The sequence below is a fragment of the Ranitomeya imitator genome, chromosome 4 (genome assembly GCF_032444005.1).
Source record: "Ranitomeya imitator isolate aRanImi1 chromosome 4, aRanImi1.pri, whole genome shotgun sequence".
NCBI classification, from domain to species: Eukaryota; Metazoa; Chordata; class Amphibia; order Anura; family Dendrobatidae; genus Ranitomeya; species Ranitomeya imitator.
Window position 1 is genome coordinate 400293340 of NC_091285.1, and position 17626 is coordinate 400310965.

Genomic DNA, 17626 nt, shown 5'->3' on the forward strand with positions numbered 1-17626 from the left:
GTGTTTGTGGGAATGCACGGATCACACGGACCCATTAAAGTCAATGGGTCCGTGTAAAACACGTACCGCACACGGATGCTGTCCGTGTGCAGTCCGTGTGCTGTGCAGGAGACAGCGCTACAGTAAGCGCTGTCCCCCCAGCTTGTGGTGCTGAAGCCCCATTCATTTCTTCTCTCCAGCATCGTTCACTGGAGAGAAGGAATGAAAAATCTTTTTTTTTTTAATTTTTTTTGTTTTTAAAATAAAGTTCCTGGTAATCCCATAAGGGTGGAGCCGCATAATCATCACTGTAATAAGCGGCACCACGTGACCGCTAATACAGGAAGAGCTGCGACGCTGAGAGGATGGAAGCACCGAGGGAGCTGGGTAAGTATTTTAATGCCAGCGGGCGGGCGCACAGGAGGTGGGAGGGGGGAGATTACCAGGAACTTTATTTTAAAAACAAAAAATTTAAAAAAAAAAGATTTTTCATTCCTTCTCTCCAGCGAACGATGCTGGGAAGAAGGGATGAATACCGGCTTCAGCACCGCACGCAAGGGACAGCGCTTAACTGTAGCGCTGTCTCCTGCACAGTCCGTGTGGTCCCCATTCGGCACACGGGCGGCACACGGCTGCCGCACGTGTGCCACACTGATGTGCTACGTAAGCACACGGACACTGATAATTCCGGTACCAATTTTTCCGGTACCGGAATTATCTGGACGTGTGGGACAGGCCTTACCAGTGTTTTGTTTGTTCAGTTTTGAGCATTCTGTGTTACAACTACTGACACAATTCAAAACTCTGTGGGGATTCTGGTCCGGGCTCTACTTTCATTCCTGAACGCCGGCGCCCTTTGCTGTGCTTCATTTCAGACTTTACAAGTTGCGCAATGTGTGTCAGTGACATCATCTACTTTTGCCTTTTAAGGCCCAGTTGGACACACCCCTTTGTCGGAGTATTATGACAGTTTCTTCTATTGCTATTATGTCCTCATATTTTTGTAAGTAGCACATATGCCTCCACGAGACCAGCTGGTTAACCCATTATTTGATATAAGCTTTTCAAATTAATACTTGGTACTATGCAGCATTTATCTTTGCAAACTCCTATAATTTCTCCAACCTGTCATACTTGCTGGTTAACGCTCCACTTGCTGTAACATCACAAACTATTATTCGAGTCTGTTCACATCACATTGCAACCTGCTGTGGATCCTGACACCTATGTATGTGTGCTGATTCAGACCTGCCATTCTCCTCTACATCTGTCCTGGTTATGGGACTTTCAGTGTGTTTTGCCTCCCTTGTTTGTTTGCTGTCCATCACAAAGTATTGCCTAAGGCTACTTTCACACTAGCGTTAACTGCAATCCGTCCCAAAAACGTCTTTTTCCCGAAAAAACGGATGCGTCAAAAAACTGCAAAACGTATGCAACGAATACAGCATTTCGACGGATCCGTCGCAAAACCGTCGCAAATCCGATAAACGGTTCCGTTGAAATGCTGGATGCGTTGCATACGTTGCATACGTTTTTTCCATCCGTTGCATACGTTTTTACGACGGATCCGTTTTTAAAATGGGAGGCACCAAAATTTGATTGGCTACTGGAAACTAGGGAAATCTATATACTGACTGTATTTACAGCACATCTTTGAGGGTTTTAGTTTAGTGGCAATGATGGATGGTGTAATTGGGAGGATTTCGAGTTTGGTTACTGAAGTTATATTTGAGACGAATCGCCTGGATATCATAGTGCGGGAGAAGGAGGCGGCAGCAGAAAGACGGATGATGCAACGGAGAAGGCGACGATTCTGGATACATCCAATCAATGAGCTGCGGATGACCAGGGGTGTCCAGTCCACTCTCTATCTGGAGTTGCGGTGCAACCCCCAAAAATTCTTTAGTTATGTACGGATGAGGATGGAACATTTCGATTATTTGGTTGGAAAAATAGAGGATGTCATCCAAAGGCAGGACACAAGGATGAGGCTTGCCATCACACCGGCGGAGCGGCTCATGGTGACACTGCGGTAAGCATTTTTTCTTTATGTCATTGCTCATATTGAATGTGAGTACATGCTGCAAAGAATACTGCGCTGACACATTGCGCCGCATTTACTGTAGCATGTCATTTGTTGGTTTATGTGAGGCCATTCCACTTGTTTTTTTTTCTTGTGTCATTGGTCATATTGAATGTTATTACATGCTGCAGAGAATACTGCGCTGACACATTGCGCCGCATTTACTGTAGCATGTAATTTGTTGGTTTATTTGAGGCCATTCCACTTGTTTTTCTTGGTTGATGGTCTGTGCAATTTTTTTTTACATTTTTTTTTATTTTTCCCTGCAGCTTCCTAGCTACGGGTGAGTCTTTGACTTCACTCCATTTCCAATTCCGGCTGGGGATTTCCACTATTGGCGGAATTGTGAAGGACACATGTCGTGCGATTTGGGACACTTTACAGCTGGAGTATATCCCACAACCAACAATGGAAATCTGGATGAGAAGTTCCGAACAATTTGAGCGAATGTGTAATTTTCCAAATTGTGTTGGTGCTGTGGACGGCAAACACATTAGGATTGCAAAACCGGCAGGAACAGGATCAGAGTACTATAACTATAAAAAATACTTCTCAATTGTACTCATGGCTATTGCTGACGCCAACTGCCGATTCCTTGCTGTGGATATAGGAGCGTATGGCCGGTCCAACGACTCCCAAGTGTTTAAAAACTCTCCGATGGGTCGCTGCCTGTATGGAGATACATACAATTTCCCGCCAGCAAGACCGCTCCCAGGAACCAGTGAACCAGCCTTGCCCTATGTGTGTGTAGGTGATGAAGCCTTTCAACTGTCGCCGCACCTACTGAAACCATACAGCAGCCGTGAATTACACCGCACCAAGCGGGTATTTAATTACCGTCTTACCAGAGCAAGAAGAGTGGTAGAGTGCTCTTTCGGTATTTTGACAGCAAAGTGGAGAGTTCTGCTGACGGCAATAAAACTGGATACAAAAACTGTAGACGATGTTGTCAAGGCATGTGTGGTGCTCCATAATTTTGTTATTTCAAAGGAGCCCGTTACCTTGGATGACGAACAATTGGAGACATCCTTGTGGGATTACCGAAGTGCCTCTGTTCGCTCCACCGGTTCTGTTACTAGGATGAGGGAACAGTTTGCTGAATATTTTTTGTCACCTGTTGGGCGGATTCCATGGCAAGACATAATTGTGTGACTTTTTTTTAATTTTTTTTCTTTTTTTTTTCCAAAATTTTTTGGTAGCAACTGCCACAAAAAAAAAAAAAAAAAAAAGAGTGTGTGTGGTTTGCTTGCTAATATAATATAAAACCATTTTGTTAAACCTTGAAAACGTCTGGTGTTTCTTTTCACTTAACCTTTCATATTTACCTTAATTAATGAACACACACACACAGTAGATTGTAAACCAGAATTATGTTTATTTCAAAAAATATATTTTTTGTGGGTAATTTTCCCACACAATTTTTTTTTTGGTAATTTAAAGAACCTTTTTTTTTTTGGCAAAAAAAAACTATGTACAAGTACATTCCAGGTTCACAGGTCCTGGTATTGTTGGGTGGAGTAACTATGGGAGGAGGGGCTGGAAGGTTGGACCACGTCGGTAGGTGGGATTGGGGAAACCCTACCTGTTGCGTCTGTAGTGGAAGGGGGGGGGAAAACAGGAGGCTGACCAGAGGGGTGTTGTGTTGGGGTAGGTGGAAAACTTACTGGGGAAGTAAAGCTGGGCAAAGATGAAGAAAACACGGGTGAATACATTTGGGTTGTGGGCCGGGTTGGGTATTGGTAGTGATGTTGATATTGAGAGTGATGTGGATATTGGGACTGGCGGTGATATTGTGGGGCATGGTGTTGAAATTGGGACTGGGATGTGTGGGGAGGTGTGGGGGTAGATTGGGGTTCGTTAATTACCTTCAGCAGAGCGTTATGGCAGCTATTCATTACCCGCATCTGCTGATCAAAAGAAAGCTTTTCCATGCTCCTGAGCATGGACTGAAAAAAAAGATTGGCTGGAGCTTGACTTACATCTAAATGCAGTCTATCCAAGCGACTGCTGATTTCATGGTGGTTTTCACTCATGCGTGATTGCATCATGCTGAAACCAGCAGTCACTTGTTCTCCCAAAATTTTAAATGAATTTTGGAAGCCTGCATTTAGATGCAAGAACTCAGGAGCATAGCTCCTTTCCTGACCCCTCTGACGCTGCCGCCATGAACCTACCGGTGGTGTAGAGGTGGCAGGGTCAGAGGGGTGGGGTAAAGGGAACGCTATCTGTTGACCATCAGATGCGAGTAAGGAAGGCTGCACTCCACTGGTAGAGGCGGATGAAGTGGAGGGGACAGAGGGGTGAGAGGTGTGGGGCCTACCGACGTGGTCCCCGGTGGCGGACTCAGGAGGGATCGCTTCAGAGGGTGCAGAGGTAGATGCAGGCGCACGGTGGCTGGAGTAGGTGCTGTGAAAGAAAAAAAAATAAGTTAATATATTGATATGAAAAAGGCCGGACTGAAACAAAAGTTTTGTGATTAGACAGGTTCTTACTGTGATGTTGAATACTTACACTCTACTCAGCATGGTTTCCCTCAGGAAGGAGAGGTTCGGGCCATATCTGTACCTCCTCTTCTTCCTTGCTGCTGAGCCACTCGGGGCCTGCATCTCCTCGTTAAACTCCCTCTTAAAGCGATCCCTCAATGACCGCCACCGCTTCCTAACCTTGGTACCTGTGAAGACAGGAATGAAGAAAAAAAAAAAATATTCGTAAATGCAAGACATTACATTCAGCTCAAAACATCACTGAAAAGTGAATACTTACATAGTTTGCTCTGCTGCTGTGGAAGAAGGTCCTCCCACCTCGCAAAGATGTTCCGGCATACTTCCAACCAGAGCCGACGGGTGACACTGGTATCAGCATGCCTGCGGTCAGCCATGTTCCACAGTGGCTCCCGTTCACGAACCTCCTCGATGAGGGCTTCAATATCGATATCTGAATCGTATTCGGGAGCACACTGTGAAGCCTGTTAGAACAAAAAAAAAAGAAAGAATTAAAAATTAGTAGACTGAAAGCAAAAAAATAACAATTGAAGCCCCACAAAAAACCGACTCACTGATGGCCGACCGCGGCGTCGAGTCCGCCGACTCTGGGAGCGCCTGGGAGAACCTTCATGCTGTGCTGGACGTTCAGCAGCACCAGCAGCAGCAGCAGCAGCAGCAGCAGGAGACTGAAATAAAGGATAAAAAAATTAGCTTTAATGTATGTATATGTTTTGTGTGTTACGTTATATATGAAATTCTGTTTTGTGTACGGTGCAGTGTGATGTGTGAAGCAAGTGTTTCACCACTACTTACACTTGGTTCCTCCTCCACTTCGATGTCTCCACCCGTCTCGGTCCCTTCCGACAGCTCCTCATCGGATTCTGATTCCTGTTTAAACATAATAAATGCATGTAGTGACTCAAAATGATGTAAATTTTAAAAAAAAAACAAAAAAATTTTTTTTACTTACCGATACCTGCTGTTGCTGTGGAGGAGGGCTGCCGGAAGAGGACATTGTGTGGCTGTGGTCCAGGTGGCTGTGGTCCTGGTAGGTCTGTAAGTTAAAAGACACTTGCAATCTGCTCTACACATTGAAGTAGCAGATTTGGAGTCTTCAAAACTTACTTTTCAGATTTTCTGGATGTGGGCCAGGTGGCTGTGGTCCAGGTGGCTGTGGTCCAGGTGGCTGTGGTCCAGGTGGCTGTGGTCCTGGTAGGTCTGTAAGTTAAAAGACACTTGCAATCTGCTCTACACATTGAAGTAGCAGATTTGGAGTCTTCAAAACTTACTTTTCAGATTTTCTGGATGTGGGCCAGGTGGCTGTGGTCCAGGTGGCTGTGGTCCAGGTGGCTGTGGTCAAGGTGGCTGTGGTCCAGGTGGCTGTGGTCCAGGTGGCTGTGGTCCAGGTGGCTGTGGTCCTGGTAGGTCTGTAAGTTAAAAGACACTTGCAATCTGCTCTACACATTGAAGTAGCAGATTTGGGGTCTTCAAAACTTACTTTTCAGATTTTCTGGATGTGGGCCAGGTGGCTGTGGTCCAGGTGGCTGTGGTCCAGGTGGCTGTGGTCCAGGTGGCTGTGGTCCTGGTAGGTCTGTAAGTTAAAAGACACTTGCAATCTGCTCTACACATTGAAGTAGCAGATTTGGGGTCTTCAAAACTTACTTTTCAGATTTTCTGGATGTGGGCCAGGTGGCTGTGGTCCAGGTGGCTGTGGTCAAGGTGGCTGTGGTCCAGGTGGCTGTGGTCCAGGTGGCTGTGGTCCAGGTGGCTGTGGTCCAGGTGGCTGTGGTCCTGGTAGGTCTGTAAGTTAAAAGACACTTGCAATCTGCTCTACACATTGAAGTAGCAGATTTGGGGTCTTCAAAACTTACTTTTCAGATTTTCTGGATGTGGGCCAGGTGGCTGTGGTCCAGGTGGCTGTGGTCCAGGTGGCTGTGGTCAAGGTGGCTGTGGTCCAGGTGGCTGTGGTCCAGGTGGCTGTGGTCCAGGTGGCTGTGGTCCTGGTAGGTCTGTAAGTTAAAAGACACTTGCAATCTGCTCTACACATTGAAGTAGCAGATTTGGGGTCTTCAAAACTTACTTTTCAGATTTTCTGGATGTGGTCCAGGTGGCTGTGGTCCAGGTGGCTGTGGTCCAGGTGGCTGTGGTCCAGGTGGCTGTGGTCCAGGTGGCTGTGGTCCTGGTAGGTCTGTAAGTTAAAAGACACTTGCAATCTGCTCTACACATTGAAGTAGCAGATTTGGGGTCTTCAAAACTTACTTTTCAGATTTTCTGGATGTGGGCCAGGTGGCTGTGGTCCAGGTGGCTTATGCCGGTCAGTGTGGTCCCTACTCTATCTGCAATATAATAAGTATAATGGATTGAAAGTTAGACCAAAGCAGAAATAGGTAATGTTTACCACTAAACACCATGTTAAAATGAGAAAAATATGTGAACACCCAAACCCAAAAACTGGTGCACGTTATACCATTCTTTTCCATGTCCCAAAAACAAAAAAAGGTAAACTGTGAGACACCTTTAAAAATATTTTTATGTTTTAAAAAAAAAACAATTACCTCCCCGAAATAAAATTTCAAAGGATAACCTTTATTAAAAAATGACCACTCAAACAACTCTGTATTGCATGTGTAACCATTGGTACATACACCTGATTTAAATTTACCTTTAAGAAATTATACTACGGACAATTTTTTAAGAAACATTTTATTAATATATAATTTATTTCTTTTTTTTTTTTTTTAAATCACAATGGAGCAGAAATGCTCTTTATTTTAAAATACAAGTACATCGAATGGGAATGGTTAAGTAAATTTAAAAAAAAAAAATATAACCTCAAGCTGCAGACCATTAGACTTTGCAATAATACATCCATTTTAATAAACAAAAAAAAAAAAAAGGTGCACAAAACACTATACTAAAGGTACTGTCACACTAGACGATATCGCTAGCGATCTGTGACGTTGCAGCGTCCTCACTAGCGATATCGTCCAGTGTGACACGCAGCAGCGATCAGGCCCCTGCTGTGATGTCGCTGGTCGGGGAATAAAGTCCAGAACTTTATTTGGTCGCTGGACTCCCCGCAGACATCGCTGAATCGGCGTGTGTGACACCGATTCAGCGATGTCTTTGCTGGTAACCAGGGTAAACATCGGGTAACTAAGCGCAGGGCCGCGCTTAGTAACCCGATGTTTACCCTGGTTACCAGCGTAAAAAAACAAACAGTACATACTTACATTCAGCTGTCTGTCCCCTGCCGTCTGGTTCCTGCACTGACTGCTGGCCGGAAAGTGAAAGTGAAAGCACAGCACAGCGGTGAGTCACACAGCGATGACTCACCGCTGTGGCTGTGCTCTGCTTTCACTTTACGGCCAGCATTCAGTGCAGTAACCAGACGGCAGGGGACAGACAGCTGAATGTAAGTATGTACTGTTTGTTTTTTTACGCTGGTAACCAGGGTAAACATCGGGTTACTAAGCGCGGCCCTGCGCTTAGTTACCCGATGTTTACCCTGGTTTACCGGGGACCTCTGGATCGTTGGTCGCTGGAGAGCGGTCTTTGTGACAGCTCTCCAGCGACCAAACAGCGACGCTGCAGCGATCCGGATCGTTGTCGGTATCGCTGCAGCGTCGCTAAGTGTGACGGTACCTTAAAGGTACCGTCACACTGAACGATATCGCTAGCAAACCGTGACGTTGCAGCGTCCTGGTTAGCGATATCGTTCAGTTTGACACACAGCGGCGATCAGAATCCTGCTGTGATGTCATTGGTCGCTGCAGAAAGTCCAGAACTTTATTTCGTTGCTGGACTTTATGTAGACATCGCTGAATCGCCGTGTGTGACGCCAATTAAGCGATTTGTTCACTGGTAACTAGGGTAAACATCAGGTTACTAAGCGCGGCTCTGCACTTATTAACCCGATGTTTACCCTGGTTAACAGTGTAAAAGTAAGAAAAAACACAAACACTTCATACTTATGTTCCGCTGTCTGTCCCTCGGCGTTCTGCTTCTCTGCCCTGTATAAGCACAGCGGCCGGAAAGCAGAGTGGTGACGTCACCGCTCTGCTCTGCTTTACGGCTGGCTGGCGCTCACAATGCAGAGAAGCACAGCACGGGGACAGACAGCGGATATTTTTTTTTTTACCTTTTTTTTTTTTTACTTTTACACTGGTAACCATGGTAAACATCGGGTTACTAAGCGCGGCTATGCACTTAGTAACCCCATGTTTACCCTGGTTACTGGCATCGTTGGTTGCTGGAGAGCTGTCTGTGTAACAGCTCTCCAGCGACCAAACAGCGACGCTGCAGTGATCCGGATTATTGTCGGTATTGCTGCAGCGTCACTCAGTGTGACGGTACCTTAATTAGTAAATACATCAAAAATCAATATTAACCAATATGGCATTGACAAATGCACATGCAACCAACAAGACGCACACAAACATACCTGCAAGCCGAGTCATAACGCAAGCATAACACATGAACAGTCGCAATATTGACGAAGGCATAATAAGGTGCAGGCACGTGAACACATACATACAAAAGCACACAGCAGTACAAAAATAAACACACACACCCACACACACACACACACACGGCCATCAGTCCTCCGGCTGGAGCTTGATATCTTCACAGTGGCAGGCCTCACGGTGGATCTGGACTGTAGCATGGCAATGGCTGTTGCAGGATGACGGCAGGCCTCAGGTTGGATTCAGGTTTTATAAGCTCTTGCTATAGTCAGTACGTCATACACAAATGCGCACACACACACACACACAAATGGCAATATACTCACACTGTTGTAGTGTGTCTGGTCCTTGCTGCCAGGCTGGGCTCTTGGTGTCCGGCTGGGCTCTTGGTGTCCGGCAGGGCTCTTGGTGTCCGGCAGGGCTCTTGGGGTCCAGGCTGGGCTCTTGGGGTCCGGCTGGGCTCTTGGTGTCCGGCAGGGCTCTTGGGGTCCAGGCTGGGCTCTTGGGGTCCGGCTGGGCTCTTGGTGTCCAGGCTGGGCTCTTGGTGTCCGGCAGGGCTCTTGGGGTCCAGGCTGGGCTCTTGGGGTCCGGCTGGGCTCTTGGTGTCCGGCAGGGCTCTTGGGGTCCAGGCTGGGCTCTTGGGGTCCGGCTGGGCTCTTGGTGTCCAGGCTGGGCTCTTGGTGTCCGGCTGGCTGGAGGCTTCTTCTTCTCTCTGAGTCTTGCTGGCATATGTGGGGGTTGAAGGCCCAGACCAGGTTTATATAGATTTGGGGATGTCTGGCCATTTAGATAAAAACACCTGTTTCTGAGCATGCTCAGTAGAAAAAAACGTATTGCAGCGCTGCATTGCGTCGTACGACGTGTCTCGACGCATCCGTCGCTCATAGACTTTCATTCTAGCAAAAGACGCATGCCGACGAATGCGCCGAGACACGTTTTATTGGCGGAGACAAAAAACGTTACAATCTTCTTTTTTCCAGACGACGTGTCGCCTCTTTTCGACGCATCCGTCGAAAGACGTATACCGACGAATGCAAATCCGTCGCAATACGTCGCCAATACAAGTCTATGGGGAAAAAACGTATGCAGCAAAATATTTTGCTGCATACGTTTTTTCTGCAAAACGACGCATTTTAACGTATTGCAGTTAACGCTAGTGTGAAAGTAGCCTTAGTCATCAAGATTCCACGTACCTTAAAATCTACTTTGCTGACACCCTAGGTGCATGTGTTCACCCTGACCTGTGGTTTAGTGAATCCACCTCACCAGGTAAGCCTAACAGAATACTCAGACTGTGTGCACACATTGCGGATTAGCCTCTGGAATTTTTTGTGCGGATTCTATATCTCTTAGCAGAAAACGCAGGTGCGGATTTGATGCTTTTTTATGCGGATTTTGTGCGGATTTGCTGTGCAGTTTGTGCGGATTTCATGCGTTTTTACCCCAGCGGATTTCTATAATGGAATGGGTGCAAAAACGCTGCAGATCTGCACAAAAGAAGTGATACCCTCCATCTTTTAATCCGCAGCTTTTCTGTGCGGAATTTTCAGCACCATTAGCACAGCATTTTTTTCTTCATTGATTTACATTGTACTGTACTGTGCAAGTACCCTTAGGCCGGCGTCACACTACCGTGTTTTACGGACGTAAGATAGGTGCTGAAAATACGGATTGCAGACGGTACAATGCTTCTCTATGGCCCAGCTCCTATCAGCCGTATTTTACTGATACGTATTATACGGTATTCTACGGCCATAGAAAACCGCAGCATGCTGCATTTGTCACCGTATTGCGCAAAAAATACTCCAATGAAAGTCTATGGGGGCCAGAAAAATACGGATTACACACGGACCAGCAGTGTGACTTGCGAGAAATACGCAGCGGTGTTAGAGAGAAAAGCCGGCAATTCAGTGCGGTGTACAGTAAAATCACACTGACAGCTTACAATAGAATAGGTAGAATAAATGTGTACACATAGAATAGGTATATACAGTATATATATATGTCATTGAGACACATATACAGTGGGGCAAAAAAGTATTTAGTCAGTCAGCAATAGTGCAAGTTCCACCACTTAAAAAGATGAGAGGCGTCTGTAATTTACATCATAGGTAGACCTCAACTATGGGAGACAAACTGAGAAAAAAAAATCCAGAAAATCACATTGTCTGTTTTTTTAACAATTTATTTGCATATTATGGTGGAAAATAAGTATTTGGTCAGAAACAAACAATCAAGATTTCTGTCTCTCACAGACCTGTAACTTCTTCTTTAAGAGTCTCCTCTTTCCTCCACTCATTACCTGTAGTAATGGCACCTGTTTAAACTTGTTATCAGTATAAAAAGACACCTGTGCACACCCTCAAACAGTCTGACTCCAAACTCCACTATGGTGAAGAACAAAGAGCTGTCAAAGGACACCAGAAACAAAATTGTAGCCCTGCACCAGGCTGGGAAGACTGAATCTGCAATAGCCAACCAGCTTGGAGTTAAGAAATCAACAGTGGGAGCAATAATTAGAAAATGGAAGACATACAAGACCACTGATAATCTCCCTCGATCTGGGGCTCCACGCAAAATCCCACCCCGTGGGGTCAGAATGATCACAAGAACGGTGAGCAAAAATCCCAGAACCACGCGGGGGGACCTAGTGAATGAACTCCAGAGAGCTGGGACCAATGTAACAAGGCCTACCATAAGTAACACACTACGCCACCATGGACTCAGATCCTGCAGTGCCAGACGTGTCCCACTGCTTAAGCCAGTACATATCCGGGCCCGTCTGAAGTTTGCTAGAGAGCAATTGGATGATCCAAAGGAGTTTTGGGAGAATGTCCTATGGTCTGATGAAACCAAACTGGAACTGTTTGGTAGAAACACAACTTGTCGTGTTTGGAGGAAAAAGAATACTGAGTTGCATCCATCAAACACCATACCTACTGTAAAGCATGGTGGTGGAAACATCATGCTTTGGGCCTGTTTCTCTGCAAAGGGGCCAGGACGACTGATCCGGGTACATGAAAGAATGAATGGGGCCATGTATCGTGAGATTTTGAGTGCAAACTTCCTTCCATCAGCAAGGGCATTGAAGATGAAACGTGGCTGGGTCTTTCAACATGACAATGATCCAAAGCACACCGCCAGGGCAACGAAGGAGTGGCTTCGTAAGAAGCATTTCAAGGTCCTGGAGTGGCCTAGCCAGTCTCCAGATCTCAACCCTATAGAAAACCTTTGGAGGGAGTTGAAAGTCAGTGTTGCCAAGCGAAAAGCCAAAAACATCACTGCTCTAGAGGAGATCTGCATGGAGGAATGGGCCAACATACCAACAACAGTGTGTGGCAACCTTGTGAAGACTTACAGAAAACGTTTGACCTCTGTCATTGCCAACAAAGGATATATTACAAAGTATTGAGATGAAATTTAGTTTCTGACCAAATACTTATTTTCCACCATAATATGCAAATAAATTGTTAAAAAAACAGACAATGTGATTTTCTGGATTTTTTTTTCTCAGTTTGTCTCCCATAGTTGAGGTCTACCTATGATGTAAATTACAGACGCCTCTCATCTTTTTAAGTGGTGGAGCTTGCACTATTGCTGACTGACTAAATACTTTTTTGCCCCACTGTATATATATATATTTTCATCCAGAGCGAGATAGCTTAAAAGCCGGTAATTCAATTGCCGGCTTTGCTATCTCCTTCCTAAACCAGACATGATATGAGACATGGTTTACATACAGTAAACCATCTCATATCCCTTTTTTTTTGCATATTCCACACTACTAATGTTTGTAGTGTGTATGTGCAAAATTTGGGCTGTCTAGCTATTAAATTAAAGGGTTAAATGGCGGAAAAAATTGGCGTGGGCTCCCGCGCAATTTTCTCCGCCAGAGTAGTAAAGCCAGTGACTGATGGCAGATATTAATAGCCTAGAGAGGGTCCATGGTTATTGCCAGGGCCGGCGTCAGCACCCGGCGCACCTGGGCAAATGCCGGAGCCCTAGAGAGAGAGGGGGGCCCACTCACGCTGTCATAGATACAGCTGGGAGAGCAGAGCAGGAGATAACATGCTCTCTCCGCCTACAAAGTCACTGCTGGCTGCGTTCTCTTAACCCCTATGTGCCAGCTCTGACACAAGCATCTTCTCAGTCAGTCAGTGCAGCCAGGCAGGCACACATAGGGGTTAACAGAAGGCAGCCAGTGTGACATTGTTTGTGGGCGGAGAGAGCACTTTCTCTGCTCTGCTCTCCGCCCCTGGCTGGCTGCAGTGCTGCTGAAGTTATGAGGCAGATTCAGGAGGACTCGGAGCTCCTAGTCCTACCAGTGCCTGAGTGAGTGGCGCTGCTGCTATATACTACGTGGGCTGCGCTGCTATATACTACGTGGGCTGCGCTGCTATATACTATGTGGGCTGTGCTGCTATATACTACGTGGGCTGCGCTGCTATATACTACGTGGGCTGCGCTGCTATATACTACGTGGGCTGCGTTGCTATATACTACGTGGGCTGCGCTGCTATATACTACATAGGCTGCGCTGCTATATACTACGTGGGCTGCTCTGCTATATACTATGTGGGCTGCGCTGCTATATACTACGTGGGCTGCGCTGCTATATACTACGTGGGCTGCGCTGCTATATACTACGTGGGCTGCGCTGCTATATACTACGTGGGCTGCTATATACTACGTCGGCTGCGCTGCTATATACTACATGGACTGCTATATACTACGTGGGCTGCGCTGTTATATACTATGTGGGCTGTGCTATGTACTACATGGGCTGCTATATGCTACGTGGGCTGCTATATACTACATGGGCTGCTATATACTACATGGGCTGCTATATACTACGTGGGCTGTGTTATATACTACATGGCTGTATTTATATGCGATCATGAATCGGGGTATGTGTTAAAGGGGGGGCCCACTGAGACTCTTTCGCCCGGGGCCCTCAAAAACCTGGAGCCGGCCCTGGTTATTGCCCCCCTGGCTAAAAACATTTGCCCCCAGCCACCCCAGAAAAGGCACATCTGGAAGATGCTTGAAGACACAAAAGAGAACAGTGAGGTCAAAAATACTCTGTTGTAAAAAAAAATCACAGTAATAAGCAAGTGCTAGTCAAAAGATGGAAAAAACAGGGTGTTTAGTTGATTCTTTTTTTGCAAAAAAATGTATACTAAGGTGCTCCACCAATCGTCAAGGTATACCCATGTAGAGCAGTCCTAACTAATTTATATAATCCCTATCTGATGTATTTAAAAACCTGATCATCTGTATAGTACCTGTATAAGCAGGGTTCAGAGAGGGAACATCCATGTGGACATGCTGGATGGAACAGCTTTGATGCAAATGACCCATAAGGAGTGGTGGACTCCCTAGTCTTGTAGAAACAAGAGAACAATTATAGAACCAGACACACATGGGCTACATCTGGAAGATGCGCCTATTCTGGCACTTGGCCACTCTCTTCCCATTCCCGTGTAGCGGTGGGATATGGGGTAATGAAAGGTTAATGTCACCTTGCTATTGTAAGGTGACATTAAGCCAGATTAATAATGGAGAGGCGTCAATTATGACACCTATCCATTACTAATCCAATAGCATGAAATGGTTAAAAAAACACACAATATTGCAAAGTATTTTAATGAAATAAACACACAGGTTGTTGTAATATTTTATTCCACTCTCAATTTACCTGAAGACCCTCGACCTGTAACAAAGTAAAAATAATAAACCAACAATATCTCATACCTTTCGTTGATATGTCCCACGATGTAAATCCATCTGAAGGGGTTAAATTATTTTACAGGCAGGAGCTCTGCTATAATGCAGCTGTGCCCGTGCCTGTAAAACCCCGGGGAATGGGGAATGAATGGAATGTAGGTCAATGACCTGTAGTTACCTTTATTCGCGGTGATGCGCCCTCTGCTGGATGTCCTCATATAACCTCGAGCGTGGGAACTTTTCTGAATATTTTCCCAGCCTCGAGGTCATATGAGGACATCCAGCAGAGGGCGCATCTTCTACTATATAATTGTCTAAGGGTCACTTCTGTCTTTCTGTCTGTCCTTCTGTCTGTCTTTCTGTCACGGATATTCATTGGTCGCGGCCTCTGTCTGTCATGGAAATCCAAGTCGCTGATTGGTCACGGCAAAACAGCCACGACCAATCAGCGATGGGCACAGTCCGGAAGAAGATGGCCGCTCCTTACTCCCCGCAGTCAGTGCCCGGAGCCCGCATACTCCCCTCCGGTCACCGCTCACACAGGGTTAATGCCGGCGGTAACGGGCCGCGGGTAACACTCCGTAACCGCTGCTATTAACCCTGTGTGTCCCCAACTTTTTACTATTGATGCTGCCTATCCGGCATCAATAGTAAAAAAATGTAATGTTAAAAATAATAATTAAAAAAAAAAACCTGCTATTCTCACCCTCTGTAGTCTGCCAAGCCGCTTGCGCCTGCCATCATCTTCGGTTCCCAGCGATGCATTGCGAAATTATCCAGAAGACTTAGTGGTCTCGCGAGACCACTAAGTCATCTGGGTAATTTCGCAATGCATCCTGGGAACGGAAGATGGCGACAGCCGCGCGCGTATCGCCGGAGCTTCGGTGGATCCCAGGGGGTGAGTATATAACTTTTTTATTTTAATTATTTTTTTAACAGGGATATGGTGCCCACACTGCTGTATACTACGTGGGCTGTGTTAGATACCGTGTGGCTGCTATATACTACATAGGCAGTGTTATATACTATGTGGGCTGTGTGATATACTCCGTGGGCTGTGTAATATATATTACGTGGCCACTGTTATATACTGCATGGGCAGTGTTATATACTACATGGCTGCTATATACTGCGTGGGCTGTGCTATATATTACGTGGCCTGTGTTATATACTACGTCGCCTGTGTTATATACTGCGTGGCTGCTATATACTGCGTGGGCTGTGTTATATAGTACATGGCTGTGTTATATACTGCGTGGCCACTGTTATATATTGCGTGGCCTGTATTATCGCATCAGGAATTCTACAGTATGTATGTATATAGCAGCCACATAGTATAAAGCACAGGCCACGTAGTATTTGTCTGCTATATACTGCATGGCTCCTATATACTATGTGGCCTCTGCTATATACTATGTGGCTGCTATATACATACATAAATACATATTCTAGAATACCCGATGCGCTAGAATCGGGCCACCATCTAGTGCTGAATAAAGGTGCTGCACCTAAGGCTATGTGCACAAGTTGTGGATTAGGTTTAGGAATTTCTGGTGCGGATTCTGCCTCTCCTGGCAGAAAACGCACCTGCGGATTTGTCGCGTTTTTTGTGCGGTTCCGCAGCATATTTTGTGTGTTTTTGCTGCGGTTTTCTTGCGGATTTGCTGCGTTTTTTACCCCTGCGGTTTTCTATAATCGAATGAGTACAAAAATGCTGCAGATTCACAAAAAAGAAGTGACATGCTACTTCTTTTAAACCGCACGTTTCCGCAGCGGATTTTCCGCAAAGTGTGCACAGCATTTTTTTTCTCATTGATTTACATTGTACTGTAAATCAATTGCGGATCTGCAATGTTTCTGCGCCTCAAAAAACGCTGCAGATCTGCAGAGAATCGGCAGCGTGTGCACATACCCTAAGTATCACAAGATAAACCCCCCAAAAAATTGTATTACACAATATCGCACAAATATATTAACATTATTGAATATAAAATATTCTATCAGATTTTGTTAAAAAGTAGATTAGCTCAATGGAGGGCTACCAACAAACCTCCCAAGGCTATAAACAGTATATAATTAGTATGCTCACACATCTATTGCAGAACATTCTCTAGTGGTTAACATACGCATGAAACAGAAGAGTATAAGAGGCGAACTTGCATAGTAATAATGTGGAGCCTTGTTAGGTGTGTAGCCCTGCGCTCCAACGCGAGTTTCACACAGGTTTATCAGGGGGAGTGCAACTTGAGAGCCAACATGAATTAGGCTAGGTTCACACTAGCATTTGTGTACGCAGCATAGGGCTGCGTACTTCTTATCTTCAGATCTGCATATATTCGCATCTGTCCTGTGTACCTATCTTTAACATTATATGCGCAGGGACATAGGTGGTGGTCATGCGTTGTATGCAGATGCATCCCCATGCGGCGATTTGATTTGCCCGCAGAACGCAACATGTGTTCAACGGGCACATCAAAACGCTGCACGGAGACGCATCTGCATTCAACGCATCACCACACATGTCCCTGTGTACACAATGTTTAAGATAGGTACGCAGGATGGATGTGGATGGATGCGGATCTGAAGGTAAGAAGTACGTAGCCCTATGCTGGGTACACAAACGCTAGTGTGAACCCGGCCTTAGTCCAGGTTATGCAAAATTTCTCTGCCTGTATGGACGCACTGTCTCAGACTCCTGAGATTTCACTACTTGCTCTTTAACATTTGTCATAGCCTAATTATTCCCCCGCTCTTTCTGCTTGGAAAGCATCTCCACATTTATTTATTACTGTCCATTTTAATGGAAATCCTAAGGCCTGCCAGGGCTCTGTGAACAATTGCACCATCCACTTTGAGGTTTGTACATAGCAATTTTTTTTTTGTAACTT

General features: G+C 45.6%; 2 protein-coding genes and 1 long non-coding RNA gene across 3 annotated transcripts; 1 reads left to right on the top strand and 2 right to left on the bottom strand.

Moving 5' to 3' along the window:
• Positions 1-1323: 1323 nt before the first annotated feature.
• On the top strand, positions 1324-3477 carry LOC138676243 (uncharacterized). Its single transcript, XM_069765348.1, has 2 exons — positions 1324-2011; positions 2332-3477. The coding sequence occupies exons 1-2, from the start codon at positions 1656-1658 to the stop codon at positions 3212-3214; spliced, it is 1239 nt and encodes a 412-aa protein (XP_069621449.1). The 5' UTR covers positions 1324-1655; the 3' UTR covers positions 3215-3477.
• Positions 3440-5621, bottom strand: LOC138676242 (uncharacterized). Its single transcript, XM_069765347.1, has 6 exons — positions 5516-5621; positions 5359-5433; positions 5118-5231; positions 4826-5027; positions 4574-4733; positions 3440-4468 (listed from the first exon to the last, which is right to left on the bottom strand). The coding sequence occupies exons 1-6, from the start codon at positions 5558-5560 to the stop codon at positions 3553-3555; spliced, it is 1512 nt and encodes a 503-aa protein (XP_069621448.1). The 5' UTR covers positions 5561-5621; the 3' UTR covers positions 3440-3552.
• An 826-nt stretch (positions 5622-6447) lies between these two features.
• Positions 6448-7208, bottom strand: LOC138674148 (uncharacterized). Its single transcript, XR_011320509.1, has 3 exons — positions 6805-7208; positions 6626-6733; positions 6448-6554 (listed from the first exon to the last, which is right to left on the bottom strand). It is a non-coding gene; the product is annotated as an uncharacterized lncRNA (long non-coding RNA).
• Between the last annotated feature and the right edge of the window lie 10418 nt (positions 7209-17626).

Bases quoted from the DNA above. Each gene is read 5' to 3' on its own strand.
- LOC138676243 (XM_069765348.1), top strand. From the start codon at position 1,656: ATGATGGATGGTGTAATTGGGAGGATTTCGAGTTTGGTTACTGAAGTT. The intron at 2,012-2,331 runs GTAAGCATTTTT...TTTTCCCTGCAG, and splicing joins CGGCTCATGGTGACACTGCG to CTTCCTAGCTACGGGTGAGT.
- LOC138676242 (XM_069765347.1), bottom strand. From the start codon at position 5,560: ATGTCCTCTTCCGGCAGCCCTCCTCCACAGCAACAGCAGGTATCG. The intron at 4,734-4,825 runs GTAAGTATTCAC...CTGTCTTCACAG, and splicing joins ACAGCAGCAGAGCAAACTAT to GTACCAAGGTTAGGAAGCGG. The intron at 4,469-4,573 runs GTAAGTATTCAA...TTTCTTTCACAG, and splicing joins GAAACCATGCTGAGTAGAGT to CACCTACTCCAGCCACCGTG.